The 16,227-nt window shown below is 49.5% G+C and overlaps 1 protein-coding gene across 1 annotated transcript in view; it reads right to left on the reverse strand.

Annotated features, from left to right (window-relative positions):
• PID1 (phosphotyrosine interaction domain containing 1) overlaps positions 1 to 483 on the reverse strand; it is a 91,200-nt gene extending 90,717 nt beyond the window's left edge. Inside the window, exon 1 of the mRNA XM_040613706.1 lies at positions 374 to 483. Within this exon, the coding sequence (XP_040469640.1) occupies positions 374 to 403 (30 nt within the window). The 5' untranslated portion in view covers positions 404 to 483. The remainder of the gene's footprint in view (positions 1 to 373) is intronic.
• Positions 484 to 16,227: the final 15,744 nt, after the last annotated feature.

Genomic DNA, 16,227 nt, shown 5'->3' on the forward strand with positions numbered 1-16,227 from the left:
TCGGGGGCGGCCGGGCCGGCAGGGCTACCCCTCACCTGAGGGGTGCGGGGGAGAAGCCCCTAGAACAGCGCTTCTCGCGCCGCGCCGCCGCCCGGGGCCGGCACCGAACCCCGCACCGAACCCCGCCGGGCAGCGGCAGCCGGACGCGGCCGGGGCAGCGCCTCCCTCCCCCGGCACCGCCCGAGTGTCCGTGCGTGCGTCCCGTGCCGCCCCCCCTCCGCGGAGGCGGGGGGAGAAGTTGCAACAAACTCCCGGTACCGGGGGATGATGCTCCGCCGGCCCCGCTCCCGCCGCCACGGCCCCCGCCGCCCTCCCCGGGCAGCTCCGCGGGCCCGGGCCCCCCGCCCCGGGCCGGACCCCCGCCCGCGCCTACCTGCAGCCGCTCCGTGGCCGGCTGCCACATGGTGCCGCGGCGGCGGGAGGCGCTGCCGAGCGGGCGCTGCCGAGCGCGGCTCTCTGCGGGCGCGCTCCCCTCCGCGCCGCGCCGCCGCCCGCCCCGCCCCGCCGCTCCGCCCACGCGTGTCCGCCGCAGGGCGGTGGGGGCCACGCGCGGACCCGTTCGGCGGCGCGGGGACCGGCGGCAGCATCCCCGGTGGGCTGGCACCCCCCCCCCCGGGATGGGCATTCCCCCCCGGGATGGGCACCCCGCCTGTTGGGCATCCCCCCCGGGATGGGCACCCTCGCGGGATGGGCACCCCTCCGGGATGGGCACCCCCGGCGGCGCGGCCTCCACCTGCGGGCGCTCCCGGGGGCGTGCGGGGGAAGGGGCGCAGCGCAGGCACCCCCGGCCGCCGCCGTTCCCGCCCCGTGGTGCCCGGCCCCGCGCTGCCCGGGCAGGGGCGCCAGCCTCCCCACCTGCGCTCGCTGTGCGCTGCCCGGGAGGATGGAGGGGTCCCCCCAGGGAGCCCTCCCCAGGGGCCGCCTTCCCCACGGCGGCCGAAACTTCTTCCTCCTCCTCCTCTGCAGGAGGCTGAAGCCGCCGCCGAGCCGGCAGGACGCCGCCCGGCTCAGCCAGGCCCTCCCCGTGCCCAGGCAGCCGCCGGCACGCAGAGGCACTGAGCACTGGAGGCGAGTGGCTGGGCCCGGGACCGCTCCTGGGGACCCTCCCGCGTTGTCAGCCCCGGGTGGCCGAGGGGCCTGCGCCACACCAGCTGCAACAGCCCGCTCGGCTGTGCCACAGTGCCCGGCATCGATTCCTCCAGCGGGACAAGGACAGGCTTTGGGTTCTGCCTCCTCCTGCGGTGGGGCAGAAAAATACCCCACGGAGCGTCTCGACCGCCTTCCCCCACAACCAGCCCGAACCTCTGGCATTAGGTTTGGGGAGCAGGTGAAGGAGTGGGGCACAGCACCTTGGGGACCTGCTGAAGCGGCGTGGTGCTCGCCCTCACGTGGAGCTCAGCGCAGGCCTCCTCCTGCCCCCACCCCGCACAAGGAGCAGCAGAAATATGACCACGTCCACCCCTAAATCGGGCAGAGTAGGGAGCAGCACATTAAGGCACAGCGCTTGGAGTAGACAGATCTGTTTCCGAACACTGGGGTGCAACAGCCCATCTCCCCCAGCCCCGCGGTGGGCCCCCACCCGCATGCCCCCCAGCCCTGCCACCATGCACCACACCGCAGCCTCCCCCAGCCACACCGCTGGCCTCAGCTCCAGCCGCCACGGGGACGTGTAAGGAAAACCGTTGTCAGTGTTACTAAAATAACGTATGAATCGCAACGTTCACATCACCCTGACAATTACCTGACCTGATGTTTCCATCTCCTTAGATGGATCCGCTCCAGGGCACCTGCCAGGCAGGGGGGGCGATGCCATTACTGGCCCCAAACCAGCTGCCGACTAACAGTGCCCTACACCGTCCCGGGACATCCCTTTAAGGAGCAAAAGGCAAAAAAAAAAATTAAAAAAAAAAAAAAAGCCCTCCTTTGCTATCCAGGAGGTTAAAGGCAAAAGCTCCAGAAGTATCTAAATGACCTCGGTGCTTTGCCCACGTTTTAAGCCGTGGCGGAGCCACGTGCTGGCTGCCATGCACGAGGGGGTGGCAGTGCCAGCAGCGCAGTGCCCACCGACCTTGAGGAAAGCAGTGCGGGCGGCAGGGTGCCAGCTCTCCCATGGCATGTCCATGCCAGCTTGGGCAGGGACACACAGACACTGCTCTTCCCTGTGGAGATCAGAAATGCCACAGAAAAGGGAAAGTCTCTGCAGGCTCCTGAACTGCACCAAAGGACATTTTTCCAGACGCAAAAGCTGTCCCCAGTCCTCCCTGCTGACCCGGGACCACCTAGGCAGTGCCTCACTCTTGGGTGCCAGGAAGATCTGTTCAAAAACCAGAGGAGCATGTGTCACGCTTGTCCCCAGCATTAACTGCCCCACCCCAGCCTTCAAGGCTCCCAAACTGGCTGTGACTGCATGACCGCAGGGGCAAGTGTGCTATCATTTGAGCGCTGGTGCTTTAAAGAGCAAAGCGAAGCACTTGCTGAAGGGCATCTGCTCAAAGAGCAGGCACAGGTTCACCCGTGAAGAAGCCATGACCCTGGCAGGGTGGCCCTGCCACATGGCCAGCCTCAAGGACCAGCATCCTGAGTTGCGCTGCAGGGTCCGGGCCAGGCTGCGTCTGGTCAGAGTGAGGCCTCAATGAACATGAACTATTAAACTGTTTCTGAAAACACTTGACCAGTATATCCCTTAGCAGAGACGGCCTAATTACAGCGATTCAAGTCTTGCAGCTTCATTTACTGACGCACCACCCTCCTCTCTCCAGGAAGGGAAGCGCTAACCCTGCACCAGCTCCCAGCTAAGATGCCCACCAGAGCTCTCCCCTTCCCACTTGCCGAGCAAACGCTGTGTCCCTGTCACCCTCTTGTTTTCTTCTGACTGATGATTACACCCCTGTGCAGGGGCATTTTATAAAAGCCATGTTCTTCCTCAAGTGACCTCTGGAGCAGTCTCACTGATCCGTCCCATACGGGTAAATCCGCCCGCCGTCGCTGCTTGAAGCAGCTGGGAGCCGGCACAACCCGGGCTGTCAGCAGCAGCAGCACACAAAGGAAGTTCGGGATCTGCAATTAGCAGAAGGAGACCACCCCTACAGCGGAGGGCTGCTTCTCTCTTAGTTTACATGACTTTTATACAAACTAAAACAATTGAGGGGGAAATCTGCCTTTACTGTGAAATGGGTGGCATGCTATTTGAACAAACAGGAAGAAAGAGTCACTTACTCCATTTCCAAAAGGATATGAAAAGAGAGAATGAACGCTGTAGGCTTCAGGCTGAGGTTGTATGACAGGGAAGTAGAAATACAGTTACAGGTGGAGAGGAGCAGCTTGAGTGCAGATTTCTGAAATCAAAGTGGTTGATTAAAAAGCAATTTGTGAAACCTCCCACACACACCCCCTGAGCCTCAGCAGCATCCTTCCAAAGCCCTACCCCTCACCACAACAGCAAGCAGCACTGTGGGGACAAGACAGCTACAGAGCCACCCTGCTCGAGCTTGTTTAGTCTCCAGGAACACTCGAGCATCATGTGGATTACAGCTGTGTCAGGAAATTCAGCCCCGCTTTTGCCCTTTGGGACGTGTCCTGCGATGCCTCTGCAGGAAGCTCTTTTCGGCTGAACCAGGTGCTGCTGGTGTGGCCAGGGCACCAGCCAAAGCCCAGCTCAGGAAATGACCAATTAAACTTGGGTGACTTCATGTCACAATCTCACTAAAATGAGGTCATTTTTACCTAGGCTTTCTAATATTTTAATCCAAGCATCATTTTTTATTGGGTATCTAAGCTGTTCTGCATTAGGTAAGTCCTGCTTCCAGCCAGTCAGAGATCTTTTGCTTTTGCTTAAAAAAATAGTGTGAATTCATATTTCCAGGATGTACTGTGTTCCAAAATGTGCCTGTAAGAAAATACAGATATTTTTTCTATTAATTTTCCTTTTACTGTGCCAAATTGTGGGGTTTCTCTTCTTGTAATGAGTTAATATTAAGACAATTCTTTCCAAAGACTGCAATATATTACACAGGTTGGTCCCACATCTCTCAGTTTCCTTCACTTCTGTGCTCACAGGACAGAAATACTGGAGCCAGGGGAGTTCTTGCATTTCAAAAGGGAGTATTTCATGCAATAGGACCAATTTCACTTTTATTCACATAGTAAATTTGAAGCATTTCCAGTGACTCCAGGATTTTCTCTTTTAATGGCTCCTAGTTATTGAGTTTGTCTTCCTTTTGCACGAGCTCATACCATAATGTAAGGTGCTTATAGCAACACGGCTCCCTTGCATTTGAAAACAAAAATAAACCTTTTTTCTTTAAACTGTAGACATTGCCTTTTTAATTAACTAGAATTGTCTAATTGCTGATCCCAATGAATTAGACTTCAAAAGCTCCATTTAGCTTTAGCAGCACTATTACTTCTCACCAAAACATGACTAGGAGAGTCATTCGGTTATTTAAATGCTGCTTCCCCAAATATTGTGCAGACTTCACAAGTCCTGTTTCCAAGATCCTCTTTTTGATTACGCAAGTCTACAAAGGGTACACAAGTAATTAAACACGTTTGGTTTTTTTTTACTTTAAAAATCGGTTTACCTTGGATTTGCTTTTGCAGAGTAAGAGTTTGCCTAATTAGCAAATCTAATGTTCTGTAAAGTGCTGTAATTAGTAACATACTTAAAAGATCTAAATACGCTTGTTACTCTTAAACAGGTTGTCAATTTGCTCCAAGCAAATGCAGCATCTTTGCACAGATGAACATCAGATACATCATATGAATTTCCCAGCATCTTTCTGAAAAAATGTTTTGTGCCCAAGTAACCCGAGACACACTACCCAAGCAATTCAAACTGTTTCCTTTGACAACTATCATATTTTAACATTCAAGTTAACAATAAATAAATTTTTATGTAGACCTTCATCTCTTGCAGGTGGCAAAGCTAAATGGGATGGCATGATCTCAACTTTATGTCATATAAATATGGCAGATTAAATACCCAGGTTAAAGATTTCCAGCTCCCGGGGCAGACTGCATGCTTCGGAGACTTGGCATGGGGGAGCCACTGCGTGGGCATTGCTTGGGGAGGACACAGCCAGGCTGGGCATCCAGCACCGCATCCAGCCATGGGATGCCGGCAAGTGGTAGCCAGGGGCAGCATCAGAACATCAGCAGTTTGCAAAGAATGACAACAGAAACTCGAATTTTGAGGGGACTCAAGTCACCTGCAGTGACCCCTGAGGGCTATTGAGAAGCAATTTAAATTATGGTTACATCTAAATGGCAGATATACACCCTTCCATAGGTACGGCTCTAAAGATCTGGCCCTGTATTCCTTACCTGGGAGCTACCTAAAACACAGTTTCTGTTAAAGTATCAGCAATTCAACAGCAAAGATGTTTCATTCAAACGCTGGAAAAATGCAGATCTCCAAGGATCCTTGATTTCCTTTCAGTATTGTGTTTTTCTAAATTGAAAGGAAAATTATTTACATACTTGCTTACTTGTATAATCCCAGTGATGCAGTACCATTATTTAGGTAGTCATTTTTATTCTGATTATGTAGGTGATTGAGATGATTGCACAGACACAGGAGTGCAGCTCCACCAAGGGTGGTTCAGCTGAGGCTGCTTCTGCTGGCAGTACATCTGGCTCACCTTCACAAGTATTTTAAAATGGCATCAGGAAATGCTATAAACCTGAAAGCAATGTGGTGTTAATGATTTGTGAAATCAAGGCAGCAGTATCCCAGGGAAGGGAGATAATTCAGGTTTGGCTATGCCATGTTCTCCCACCCATCTGGGCAGGGCTTGCCAGGTGTAATGAAGTGCTGATTTCCTGATTTCCAGTCTGTTTGAGAAGATCTTGCTGGGGTTCCCATAGCAACCAGGTGTCTTTAATGACCTGTGTTGGTGCCAAAAGAGGTTGTGTTTCTGATTACCTCTTTAGCTGTAACTGCCCCACCACCTTCCCCAAGTACTAGGATAGCTACTTCTCTTCCACTACCAAAAATGACTTGGAGGATGGTATTGAAGGTGCCTGGACTAAATACATGCATGCAATGCACAGGTAGTGACCTATTTGGCCATTTACGTAATATCCCTTTTTGATTCTCACCGTTTGGCCTCATCTTTAGAAAAGCAGATATTCTCCTTCACGTTGGTGCTGTATCGGTCCCGCTCACAGCAGTGCAAATAAACCACCAAAGCCATGGTAGGTCAACAGGTGTAGGAGGGAGGTTGCTGCAAAGGCCCTGCATGGATTTAAAAGGCCCCATCAGTTCTGTGCAGGACAAAATATCAGATAATACAAGGGCAATCAAATTTTATTCTTAGTATTTCCATCACCTGCGCTGGGCAGCACCTCCATGGCAGCCAGCAGGAGCCTGCGGTGAACGAGCGAAGCAGAGGTGTCAGCCCCCCAGCAAACACAAAGCCCATTTTCTGGAGCTGCCAACCCCCTCAGATCGGTACCGGCCATGCCCCTTTTTTCCTAACCAGCGTCAGGAAAGGAAGGAAAAATCTGTGGATTTTGGCAGCGGCCGTGCTGCAGGGGGAGGGCTCGGGCGCGGGGTCTGTGGCTGCACCAGCTGCCCGGGCGAAGGCTCCTGGCTCAGCGCCGCGGCGGCCTCGTGCCAGCCAGCAGGAAGCACCGGGCTGCGGGGAATTCAGGCCGTCTAAATCTGGGCCACGGAGGCGGCGAGAAAAGCGCCTGGAGAAAGCGGGAGGAGGCGGACGCAGCTCAGAGGCTGCGGGCCAGGCACCAGCCCTGCGGTGGGATGTGGGGGGCAGCGGGTGTGGGGGTGTGGGAAAGGCAGGGAGCAGTGATGGCAGCCACCCACCAGTCTCCAGCTGCAATGCCGGGCTGAGCTCTCTGGGGCACAGGGACGTGTCCTGAGGCGTCCCCTCGGATGAAGCAGGACTGGGAGGAGAGAGGCAGCAAGGATGAGAAAGGGGAAAAACCCAAAGAACAGAGCCAAAGGACAGAGGGGTTTGGGGGGGTGATGACATGCAGTGGGCAAAGGAAAGGCCAGGGAGATGGGACAGGAGACGTCATTACTTCTCCAGGGAATGCGCCAGTGACACAGCTGGTGGCCAGACACCTCCTTGCAGGGACGTTGCCCAGACAGCCTCTAGCAGCAAATCTTGCGTTTATGTACCCAAAGAACCTCAAGTCCAGCTCTTAATGCACGATTCAATCTTGTAAGCAGCAGAAAACAACCAGCATCAAATCTTCAGGTTGACAAGTGCCAGACACATCTTTGTTCTCTCCTAGATCCAGAAGAACTTGAAACAAGACCTACTAAGATCCCTGCCAGCTCTGTGCACCTTTGAATATATTGTCTTTATTTGTGAATTACCCCTGATGATTATTAAATATTCATTTGTCTGTGAAAAACAGAAATATGTACGTCCACAAATCTGTACCAAGATCACGATCATCCTACACCAATTTTACACCAAGCTAAGTCCATGGCATCTTCATAGCTCCTGTCCATGATTCTTATCTGAGTTGCACAGGTGAGACTCTGAACTTTATTTAAATCATTTCTTCTGACTTTTAACAACATAAGTGAAAGAAGAATCATGTCTGTACAGATGAGCTGGTTTTAGAGAGAGCTCTGAAGACAATGGAATGATGAAAAGGAATAGGGAATCAGAGGTGATAAATAAATATTTGGGCAATTTTATATGCACTGCATGTTCCCTCGGAATGAGAAACTACCAGGGGAAGAGACTTTTGACAGTCTCCATTCAAAATTTTTGGTTGCAGAGCATCACTATACCAAGAAAAAGGTTTGGCAATCTGTCACGTAGATTTCACAATTTCCACCTACCCAAGTTTATCCATTAAAACAGGAAGTTTGCTAGAAGCCACACTTCCTATTTCAGTGACTTGTACCCGCTAGTTATTCATAGGCACAAGGAGGCTGGTCAGCTATGTGGCAATCTGGGAGATGTTCCTCCTTCCCCCACTTGAGCACAGGGATGTTATGAGGTACTGTTACAACCACCCAAATTCTCCCAGAAATGCCTGTGCCTACTAAGGTTCTTTCACAGCTAAACCCAGATAATTTTCATATTACACTGCTCAGATGTTCATGGCAGAGGGTGTAATAGGATGTGTAACAGCACCAGTGTCATTTGTTTAATGCACTCACTGTGCTCCACAATCAACACACACTAATGTCTGAGTATGTCAAAGGACATGAACGGGCAGAAAACCAAAAGCTCTGCAGTGGTTCTAGGCTATAAAATGTGTGAGACGGGACACAGAGCAGAGTTCAGGGATGAAACCATGCTGCAATTCACCCAAGTCCTAATTCAGAAAAGACAGATGGGTCAGTGACTGTGGACGGCCTCCTGCTTGGTCTGTAACCTGGGCACTGCACTGATTATTGGAAAGATTTTTAACACATGGTGCTGGGTGGATGAGAACGTATTTGCTGGCAAATACCTATAGAGGTTGTAAATACAGATTTACAAATAATCCAGAGAATCCCAGGAATCACCTTCTTGTGTACAATAATTTAGTGGTACTCGAGTCCCAAGTTTTTGGAACCAGAGTGAATGCAGAGCCCTCACTGAAGTTATAAGGTTGATGCCATCAACATTTCACACAAGATTTTATCAAGTTTTGCAACTCAAGGAAGAATTCTATAAACATGTAAAATGTCTTCAATCCTAGAAGAGACAAAAATACATAACAGAAAATTAACAAACCTCAGAAGTCCTTCATTAAGCTCGTTTAAATTTTAGCATGACAGCTAAATGCAGCAATGCAGCTGGACTCACATGCTTTGCTCAGCACCACATAGGAAATTGTTTCAAGCTAAAAGCAAGAGACTGGTTAAACAGGCTGACCCATGGCAGTCAGTCAGAGGGGATCTCAGTGGATCCCTCACATAATGTGCCACTGCCACGTAGCCAGAGCAGTTCTTGTACAAGTAACGTATCTATGTGTAATTATGAGATGGACTATTATGAGATGGTATTTGCATTTTTCCTTTCAAAAAGCTTATTAAGCATTGTGTTTTTAAAGAAATTTAAGGGTTGTGTGCCTCTTTGGTGTGTAACAAAGAAGAATACGTCCCCAAGCTGAGGGAAGGGATTTGCCAACTATTGCTGCAGAATATTACACAGAAAATTGCACTCATAAATCACGTCTGATGCTGAAGTTTGAAGAAGAGGGATGTAAATCAGAGATGACACATAAACGAAAAAGAGAGAGAGAGACAATGACTTTTCAGAAATCTCAAGGCTGAGTTGCTTTTGAATGAAGAGCACTGTTAATTTGAAGTCTAGTATTATTTCTCTGCCCACAATTTCTGCCCTTCTTGAGAGGTACTACAAAATGGAAAAAGAGAAGACAGCTCTATTGCTTATGCAAAATCAGGGCTCCTTGAAAAGCAATTGAAAACAACACAGGTAGGGCCAGCCCTACTGTCAGGACGGGGTAGTGATTTTGTTGGGAGATTTTGATTTTCTCTGCAGACAGGAGTCCCTTGAAGTGGAGCAAAATTAGATAATGTTAACCAATTCATACAGAATATTTGTAGTGTATTGCACAAAACTTTAAAATGTCATCAAAGCATCACCATATTTTCCAGTCAATAATCTATTTTGAATGAAATCTTTCAAAATTTGGCAACTTGTATCACTAAGTAAATCACAGCTGTGAGACATTTTGATTTAAATTTAAATTTTGATTATTGACACCGCTGTCAATACTGCTAGCTTACTATCCTGTTTTAAATCCCACTTGTATTAAAATGTAATACAAAGTTATCAGGACTTAAGTTATCTCCATGAAATTGTGAAATATTCTCTCTGTGGAAATGAAATGGGTGAAAGACGGAGGAAAACTGATAAACTCTGCACCTAATTCAGCACTCTAAAAATCTCCTCCAGTCTTTGTCCTTATTGCATGCAGGACAGCACAGGGCACAGGGAAAGAGGGGAAGCAGTGTGCTGAGTACTGGAGGTAAAAAGAACTGGTCATCATCTTTTATATGTAGAACAATCTCAATTTCAAATTCATGGCAAGATGAAAGTGGAATGGCATACTATGCACATGTGAAAGCCAATCCTCTCTTATTTACACGATGTTTTGCCAGTTTTGTTTTGACACACTGTTCCAGTAAATGCCATCCAAAGGGAAAACAACTGAAATGTGTTCACATTAAATTGATAGGAGGTACTGGTATCATGTATGCACCACAAATAAAACATTATGGACAGCACATCTTAAGTACAAAATCCTCAAAAGAAATTAATCTGCATCACGACAGTCATTGCCTGGTTGCCTTCTTCACATGACAGATGCAATGTAGTGAGTCAAACAACTTCTGTAGAATAAATATCAATGCAATACAACAGGATCTCCAAACACAAAGTTTTCAGCAAGTTAATACCAATTTCAGCTCTCTCTAACCTATCCACGTGTTGCACTGTCCTCTTGGAGAAAGAATCAGAACTGGAACCTGTTGTATGTATTCTGTGTCGCGATACAGCAGAGGAAGGAAGCTGACTTCTAGGAGACCAAAGAAACTGTACACTTGAGCCAGTGTTTTTCCAAAAAAGAAGCTAAATCCAATCTTCTGGAAGGTGGCTGGGGTAAATGAAGCTTTATTATACATGAAATTGCCCTCATGGCCCTCACTACCAAGGAGCTTTCCTGAAGCTCATAGTGGTCAGAAGTGCAGATGAAAGAGTAAGAACTGAGGTTCTGTGCTTTGGTTTCATAGCTTTGAGAGCATAAGACATAATTCCCAGAAAGATATTGCTAGCAAATACACTATTGTATTTCAACTATTTTAATACAAGAATGTATACTAACCCATCAGATGGGTGGTTGCCCAAAGGCACGTATGCTAGGCAAAGAGTATACAAGAGCTGGTAGTGAAGGTCTGTCATAAACAGTTTCCATATTCAACAAGGCATTGAGCATATTTTTCAACCTGGCTGAGATTTGTTTCATATGTAATGAAACACATTGTAAGCCATTAGCTAAATGGGAAGTTTTGGGAAACTTTTTTTTTTTTTTTTTCCAGAATCACAGACATACAAAACAATGAAAAGATCTCATAAAATTTCAGAAACATTCATTAGCTCAAAGAAACATTCATTAGTGCAAAGGAGGTGAATTTAATTACATGCAATTATTTTAATTTAGACTAAATAGCTACCCCATCAGTTTAAGGACTGTGCTGATAGTCAGTAGGAATTCATGGTGAAAATCCATGAATCTCTTGTGATCTCCTGCAGCTATAACTGTAGGACAGTGCTCATCAGTGCTGCTGTTGCATATGCAAAGGCTTTTACTCCAACGTTGGAAGCATCCCAAACTACAAGCCTGAGGAGTGAGGCTACATTTGTTTTCCTGTGGATATATTCACAGGTCAAATCCATGTGGTCTGACTGCCATCAGAAGCAGTCCTATCTTTGTTATTATTAGAAGCTGTAGATACTTTCTTCCCAGGAAGAGCTTCAAGCAATCTTGACTTTATATTTGTATGCCAAGCACCCCAAAAGGGGCAAAAGTGCAACTATGCTGAAATCATGAGACATTGAAACAAGGAAACAATAGGGAGCTGTGGCTTGGGGACAAACAGGGGCATTCGCATAGGCTAGAGACCACCGCCTCTATTAATGCATCGTTTATGCACTAAACAGTACAGTCCTGGTTGAGCAATGTCATGCTGAGATATTGCTGTCCTGATGCAATACCAGATGCAGTCTTTCATCAACCAAAGCATTTATGGGAATGGAGGAGGAAGAGATGTAACCGATCAAAGACTTGCACAGTTAGATGAGTCAGGAGTGTCAGAAGTTCATCCTGGTCCAACTTACCCAAAAGATTCACAGCCGGGAACTCGTCACTGACCTATTTTCATGTTTTTCTTGCTTGGCTTCATCTATGGTGCCAACATTGAAATTTCCCCATAAGATGCTAATGCCCTAGAGTAGCAAAGCAGAAGATACAGCACAGACAAAGGGAGAAAGCAAAGGGCAATGAGATACATTACAGCAATGATCACCCCTCAAACCATTACGACTGGGGGTGAGAACTTAGCCTTCTACTGACAAACATCATAATTGCAGCTGCTACATGCCAAAATCATCTAAATTGCATCAGGCTGTTTTCTCTTTCCACAGCAGCTACACACATTTTTGTTAATTTGTGCAATTTATATCTGGTTTATAGGCTCAGATTCCAGGCAGATTTCCTTCAGATTAGTACAAATCCACATAAGTCAATTAAAAATTGCAGTGAAGATCAGAACAGTTGCACTCTGATATCTTTGAGCAGTGGTAGACTGACATCCATGTACGATCACATGCAGATGCACACAGACTTGCTCATATGGAAACATTAAAGGAGTCCAGAGTTTAAGGCATTGCAAATTCAGATTATTGTCCACGTGTGTACTACTCCCAGGAGGTGGAAGAGAAGTTGCAGCTGGCTTCATAAGAGATCTCACTTCTGTTGCAAGGAGCAATCTCTGAAGGAAAGTAGCCCACTCCACAGGAAAAGAAACAAATCAAAAATCTAGACTGAAGGCATCTCCTTGAGGAGATAACATTGCTTCCAGAGTGATAAACATGATCTCTCCTGGTCTGTGGGACTCTAGCAAAAACTCCAGGGTCAGCGACTTAGAGCAGATTGTTTCCCTTAGACTCTTCCCAGTCTGTTATTGAAGAAAGCACAGCAGGCCAGCTTATTTTCCTAAATGATTAACTTTGCTGCCTTTTCTGCTCAGCGCATCAGATAAAGAAGTTTATTCAGTTAGCTTATTTATTTACATTCCTTTGCCAAAGATCTCACCAAACAAAGCCTATTTGATGATTTATTCTTTGCTAAAGGGGAAGCTTATTTACAATAATCATCTTATCATAAACTTCTTAAAAGGAGGATTTGGAACTGGAATTCATAACAACAGAGAAATCTGACTTTTCCAGAGAGGTCATTTTTGTTATCCATTTTGCACTGTAGAAGAAATGAAACCAGCTGAGCCCAGATGAGGCTGGATGTGGCATAGCCACTTTGAAGCTTTGTTTGTTTTCACTGGTTGACCCACTTCCTATCAGAAGAAATCACCTTCACCTAATTGGAGCTCTTCCAAAATATGAGGAGGAAAAAAGATATAAAGGATTCAGATGCTGGGTCCCATAAGGGTGCTCTGCAGCGCGGAAGGTGTGCAAGAGAGATCACCTCTAGCGCAAACAGGAAGGAAAGAGTCAGGAAGAACAAAGTGACAACTTCAGGCAGAGAGGCAGCTGGTGGGAGCTGAAAGCACATTGCACTCTCCAGCTACTTCAGGTCACAGCAGGATTCTGTTTGCTCCAGCAGGCTCAGGCCGGTCCTATCTCCCTGATGAAATAAATGTTTAAGATGGACATAAAGGCAGCTCAGAATCAAATTTGCCTTATGCCACCCCTCCTGACCCCACTCAACGACAGTATTTTGGCAGGTGCTCAGCCAAAGTCTCAGGGAATGGACAACAAACTGGCAAAGAGGAGCTAAAGCAGACTGGCTCCGTATCCCCCACTTGGCACTGGCGAAGCGCTCTGCCCCTCGCTCACTGCTCACCTGCTTGTACAGAGCATTTCACAGGGTAACAGACTCCAAAAGACAAAACATAATTTAAACAAAAAAACCCTAAGAAACAATCCCTCAGACTCATTTTTTTTCTATTATAAAATAAAAGGTGCCTGAAAGCCATGACCCGGTGGATCTCTCTCTCAGTAGCCTAAGTATAGAAGAGAGGTTTTGAGGAACACACTGGAGTGCCCAGACGCTCCCATTTCTTATGTGAAGAACATGTCTGAACCCATTAGCTCTTGGTAATACAGTCATCGTTTTAACCATCCATAGCAGGGAACGGCTTGGGAGACTAAACTCTTCCCTGAATCAAACTGATTTTCATCTGCCTTCCACGTTCAAGCAGGAAGAAGAGGTCCATGGGAGGTCCATACTTTTGCACCCCCTCAGATATATCTGAGATCAGGAATATCAGAGCACGGTAACATACAAATAGCAATTTCAGCCCAGCCAGTACTGAGCAGCACATGAACCCTGGAAACACGGCAGTAGGGAAAAAAGAGGTTCCCAAAGCTGGTCAATGCAGCAAACAGCTCACACAGACACAGGGCTGGAGGCACCCAAAGGGAGGATGGGCTGGATCTGCTCACCTGTAAGGCTGGGCACAGCACTCTGATGCAGGGTGCCCATCTGCTCTGCAAAAGCTGAGTGGCTGTGGGCAAAACAAGACGGGAATCTCAGAGACACTTTGGATGCAGAAGGATTTAGCGACACGAAGGGGCAAAGAGTTCCCTGTAGGCATAACTCTGGCAACACAAGTGAGGAGGGGCTGTTTAACTCCTCTCAGCCATCTACACAGAGTAATATTCAGGGGCGTTGAATTTATTCCTCATCAGGTGTCTGTCGCTATCAAAAGAGAAGCTATACATCTTCAGGAATGTCCTATCTGCTCAGGCATCCCTCCGCAAAGCCCTGCTGGAGAAAAGCCAAGCCAAAGCTGGGAGAGGATGGAAACGGCAGTGCTGCGACTGAAGTTCCAGCGCCTGAGGCTCCACTGGAGCGAGCCGTGTTTGCGGCAGCACCGTGTACCTACGGGCAGGTTTTTGATACGTTTAGATGCAGAGACACCAAACCAGCTTCCCCCAAAGGTGACAAATCTTCACTCCCCCACTGTTTTCCAAGGGATTAACCACGGCAGGGCTGTTGCTATTCGAATACGCACTTGCCTGAGCTGCCGCCTCTGGACTCCCGGCTCCGCCGCCCCAGCGGCTGCGTGTGCAACCGGGGGTGACGGCAGGATCGGGCGGTGGCGCCGGGGCGGGGGTCCCCGGGCCGGGGAGCTCGGGGTTACACACGGCAGGGGCTGCCCGGGTCCCCTGGCCACCGTCACGGCCCGCCTGTGCCCCCCCGGGCGCTGGGCTCCCCCCGAGCCCACCGCGAGGACCCGCCGCAGCAGCGGGGGAGCCGCGGGCGGAGCTGCCGCCGGGAGCCACGGCCCCGCGGGAGCGTCGTGCTGCCGCCTGCCCGGGCCGCGCCGCCACTGCACGGCCGGCACCGGGACACGGCGGGGCGTCCCAAGCGGATCCCAAAGGGACGGGGCGGCTCGGCGCTCGGCAGCCCCCTCCGGCCGCGGAAAGGCCGCTCCCCGCCCCCCCCCCCCCCCCCCCCCCCCCCCCCCCCGGCAAGGAGCAGCGCGGCGGGGACGCAGCCTGGCCCGCTGGGGGGGACGGCACCCCCTGCACACCCGCACCGCCCAGCAGCGCCCCTTTCCACCGTGCCTTCGCAAGACGAGGTGTGACAGCGTTAGGGAGGACCGAGGGGCGACATCTCCCCCGGGTACGAGGTTTGCCACCGTGGCTGCGAGTCCCCCGGCACCCCCGGAGACAGAGCACAGAGAGGCTGAAGCTGCGCAAATCATCTCACTTTCCTCAGCTCAGGTTAGGGTTACGTCTGTAGGTTTTAGCAGGGATAATCTGTACGGGTTTAGTCAACGTGCTTCCTGGCCGTGGTGCCCAGCTGCTCCCTTGGGCCCTGGCTTTGTGTCACACCGCAGCTAGCCCAGCCACACGGGCAGGGCACCTGCCACCCCACCCCACTGGGCGTGCAAGAACCGTGCTGCTGGGGGCAAAACACTGTGAGATGCTAGCCTGTCTCCAGGGGGAAGTGGAAGAGAAAAAAAGAGCAAAACTTGTGGACCGCACAAGTACTGGAGGTTGGTGACAAGCCCAAAGGCTCATCCCCATCTGCAGGAGGCTGTTAGCCCATTGCCGGGAGGCAAGCACGTGCAGTCACCCCCTTCTGCATCTGAATGATTTACAGGAAGAAAACCCCATCTATGATATACTAACAGCAGGTGGTATTTGCTATACGTCTATATTTCCTCCTCACACAGAACAAACCTCCTCTGGTTGGGAAAAAGGATATGGAAAAACCAGTGTCCTTTGCCCACATGCATGTATATCCTCAGAAAGACATCACCTGGCATATAAAGACAGTAATCAACCATTCTAGCAGCTTCAGAGCGGGGAGAAAAACTCAGGATGGGTTTGCTCCCTCCAGGTCATCTGGCAGGCAGGGCAGCGCCTCACAGCGCAGAAGTGCAGGGATTCAGGCATAGTGCATGCATAACATGCCATCAGAGTTCAATAAAATAAATTGGGAGAAGCAAAAGTAATTTTCAAAGCACAATTCACAGGAAGC

Source organism: Falco naumanni, chromosome 13 (genome assembly GCF_017639655.2).
Source record: "Falco naumanni isolate bFalNau1 chromosome 13, bFalNau1.pat, whole genome shotgun sequence".
Lineage (NCBI taxonomy): Eukaryota > Metazoa > Chordata > Aves > Falconiformes > Falconidae > Falco > Falco naumanni.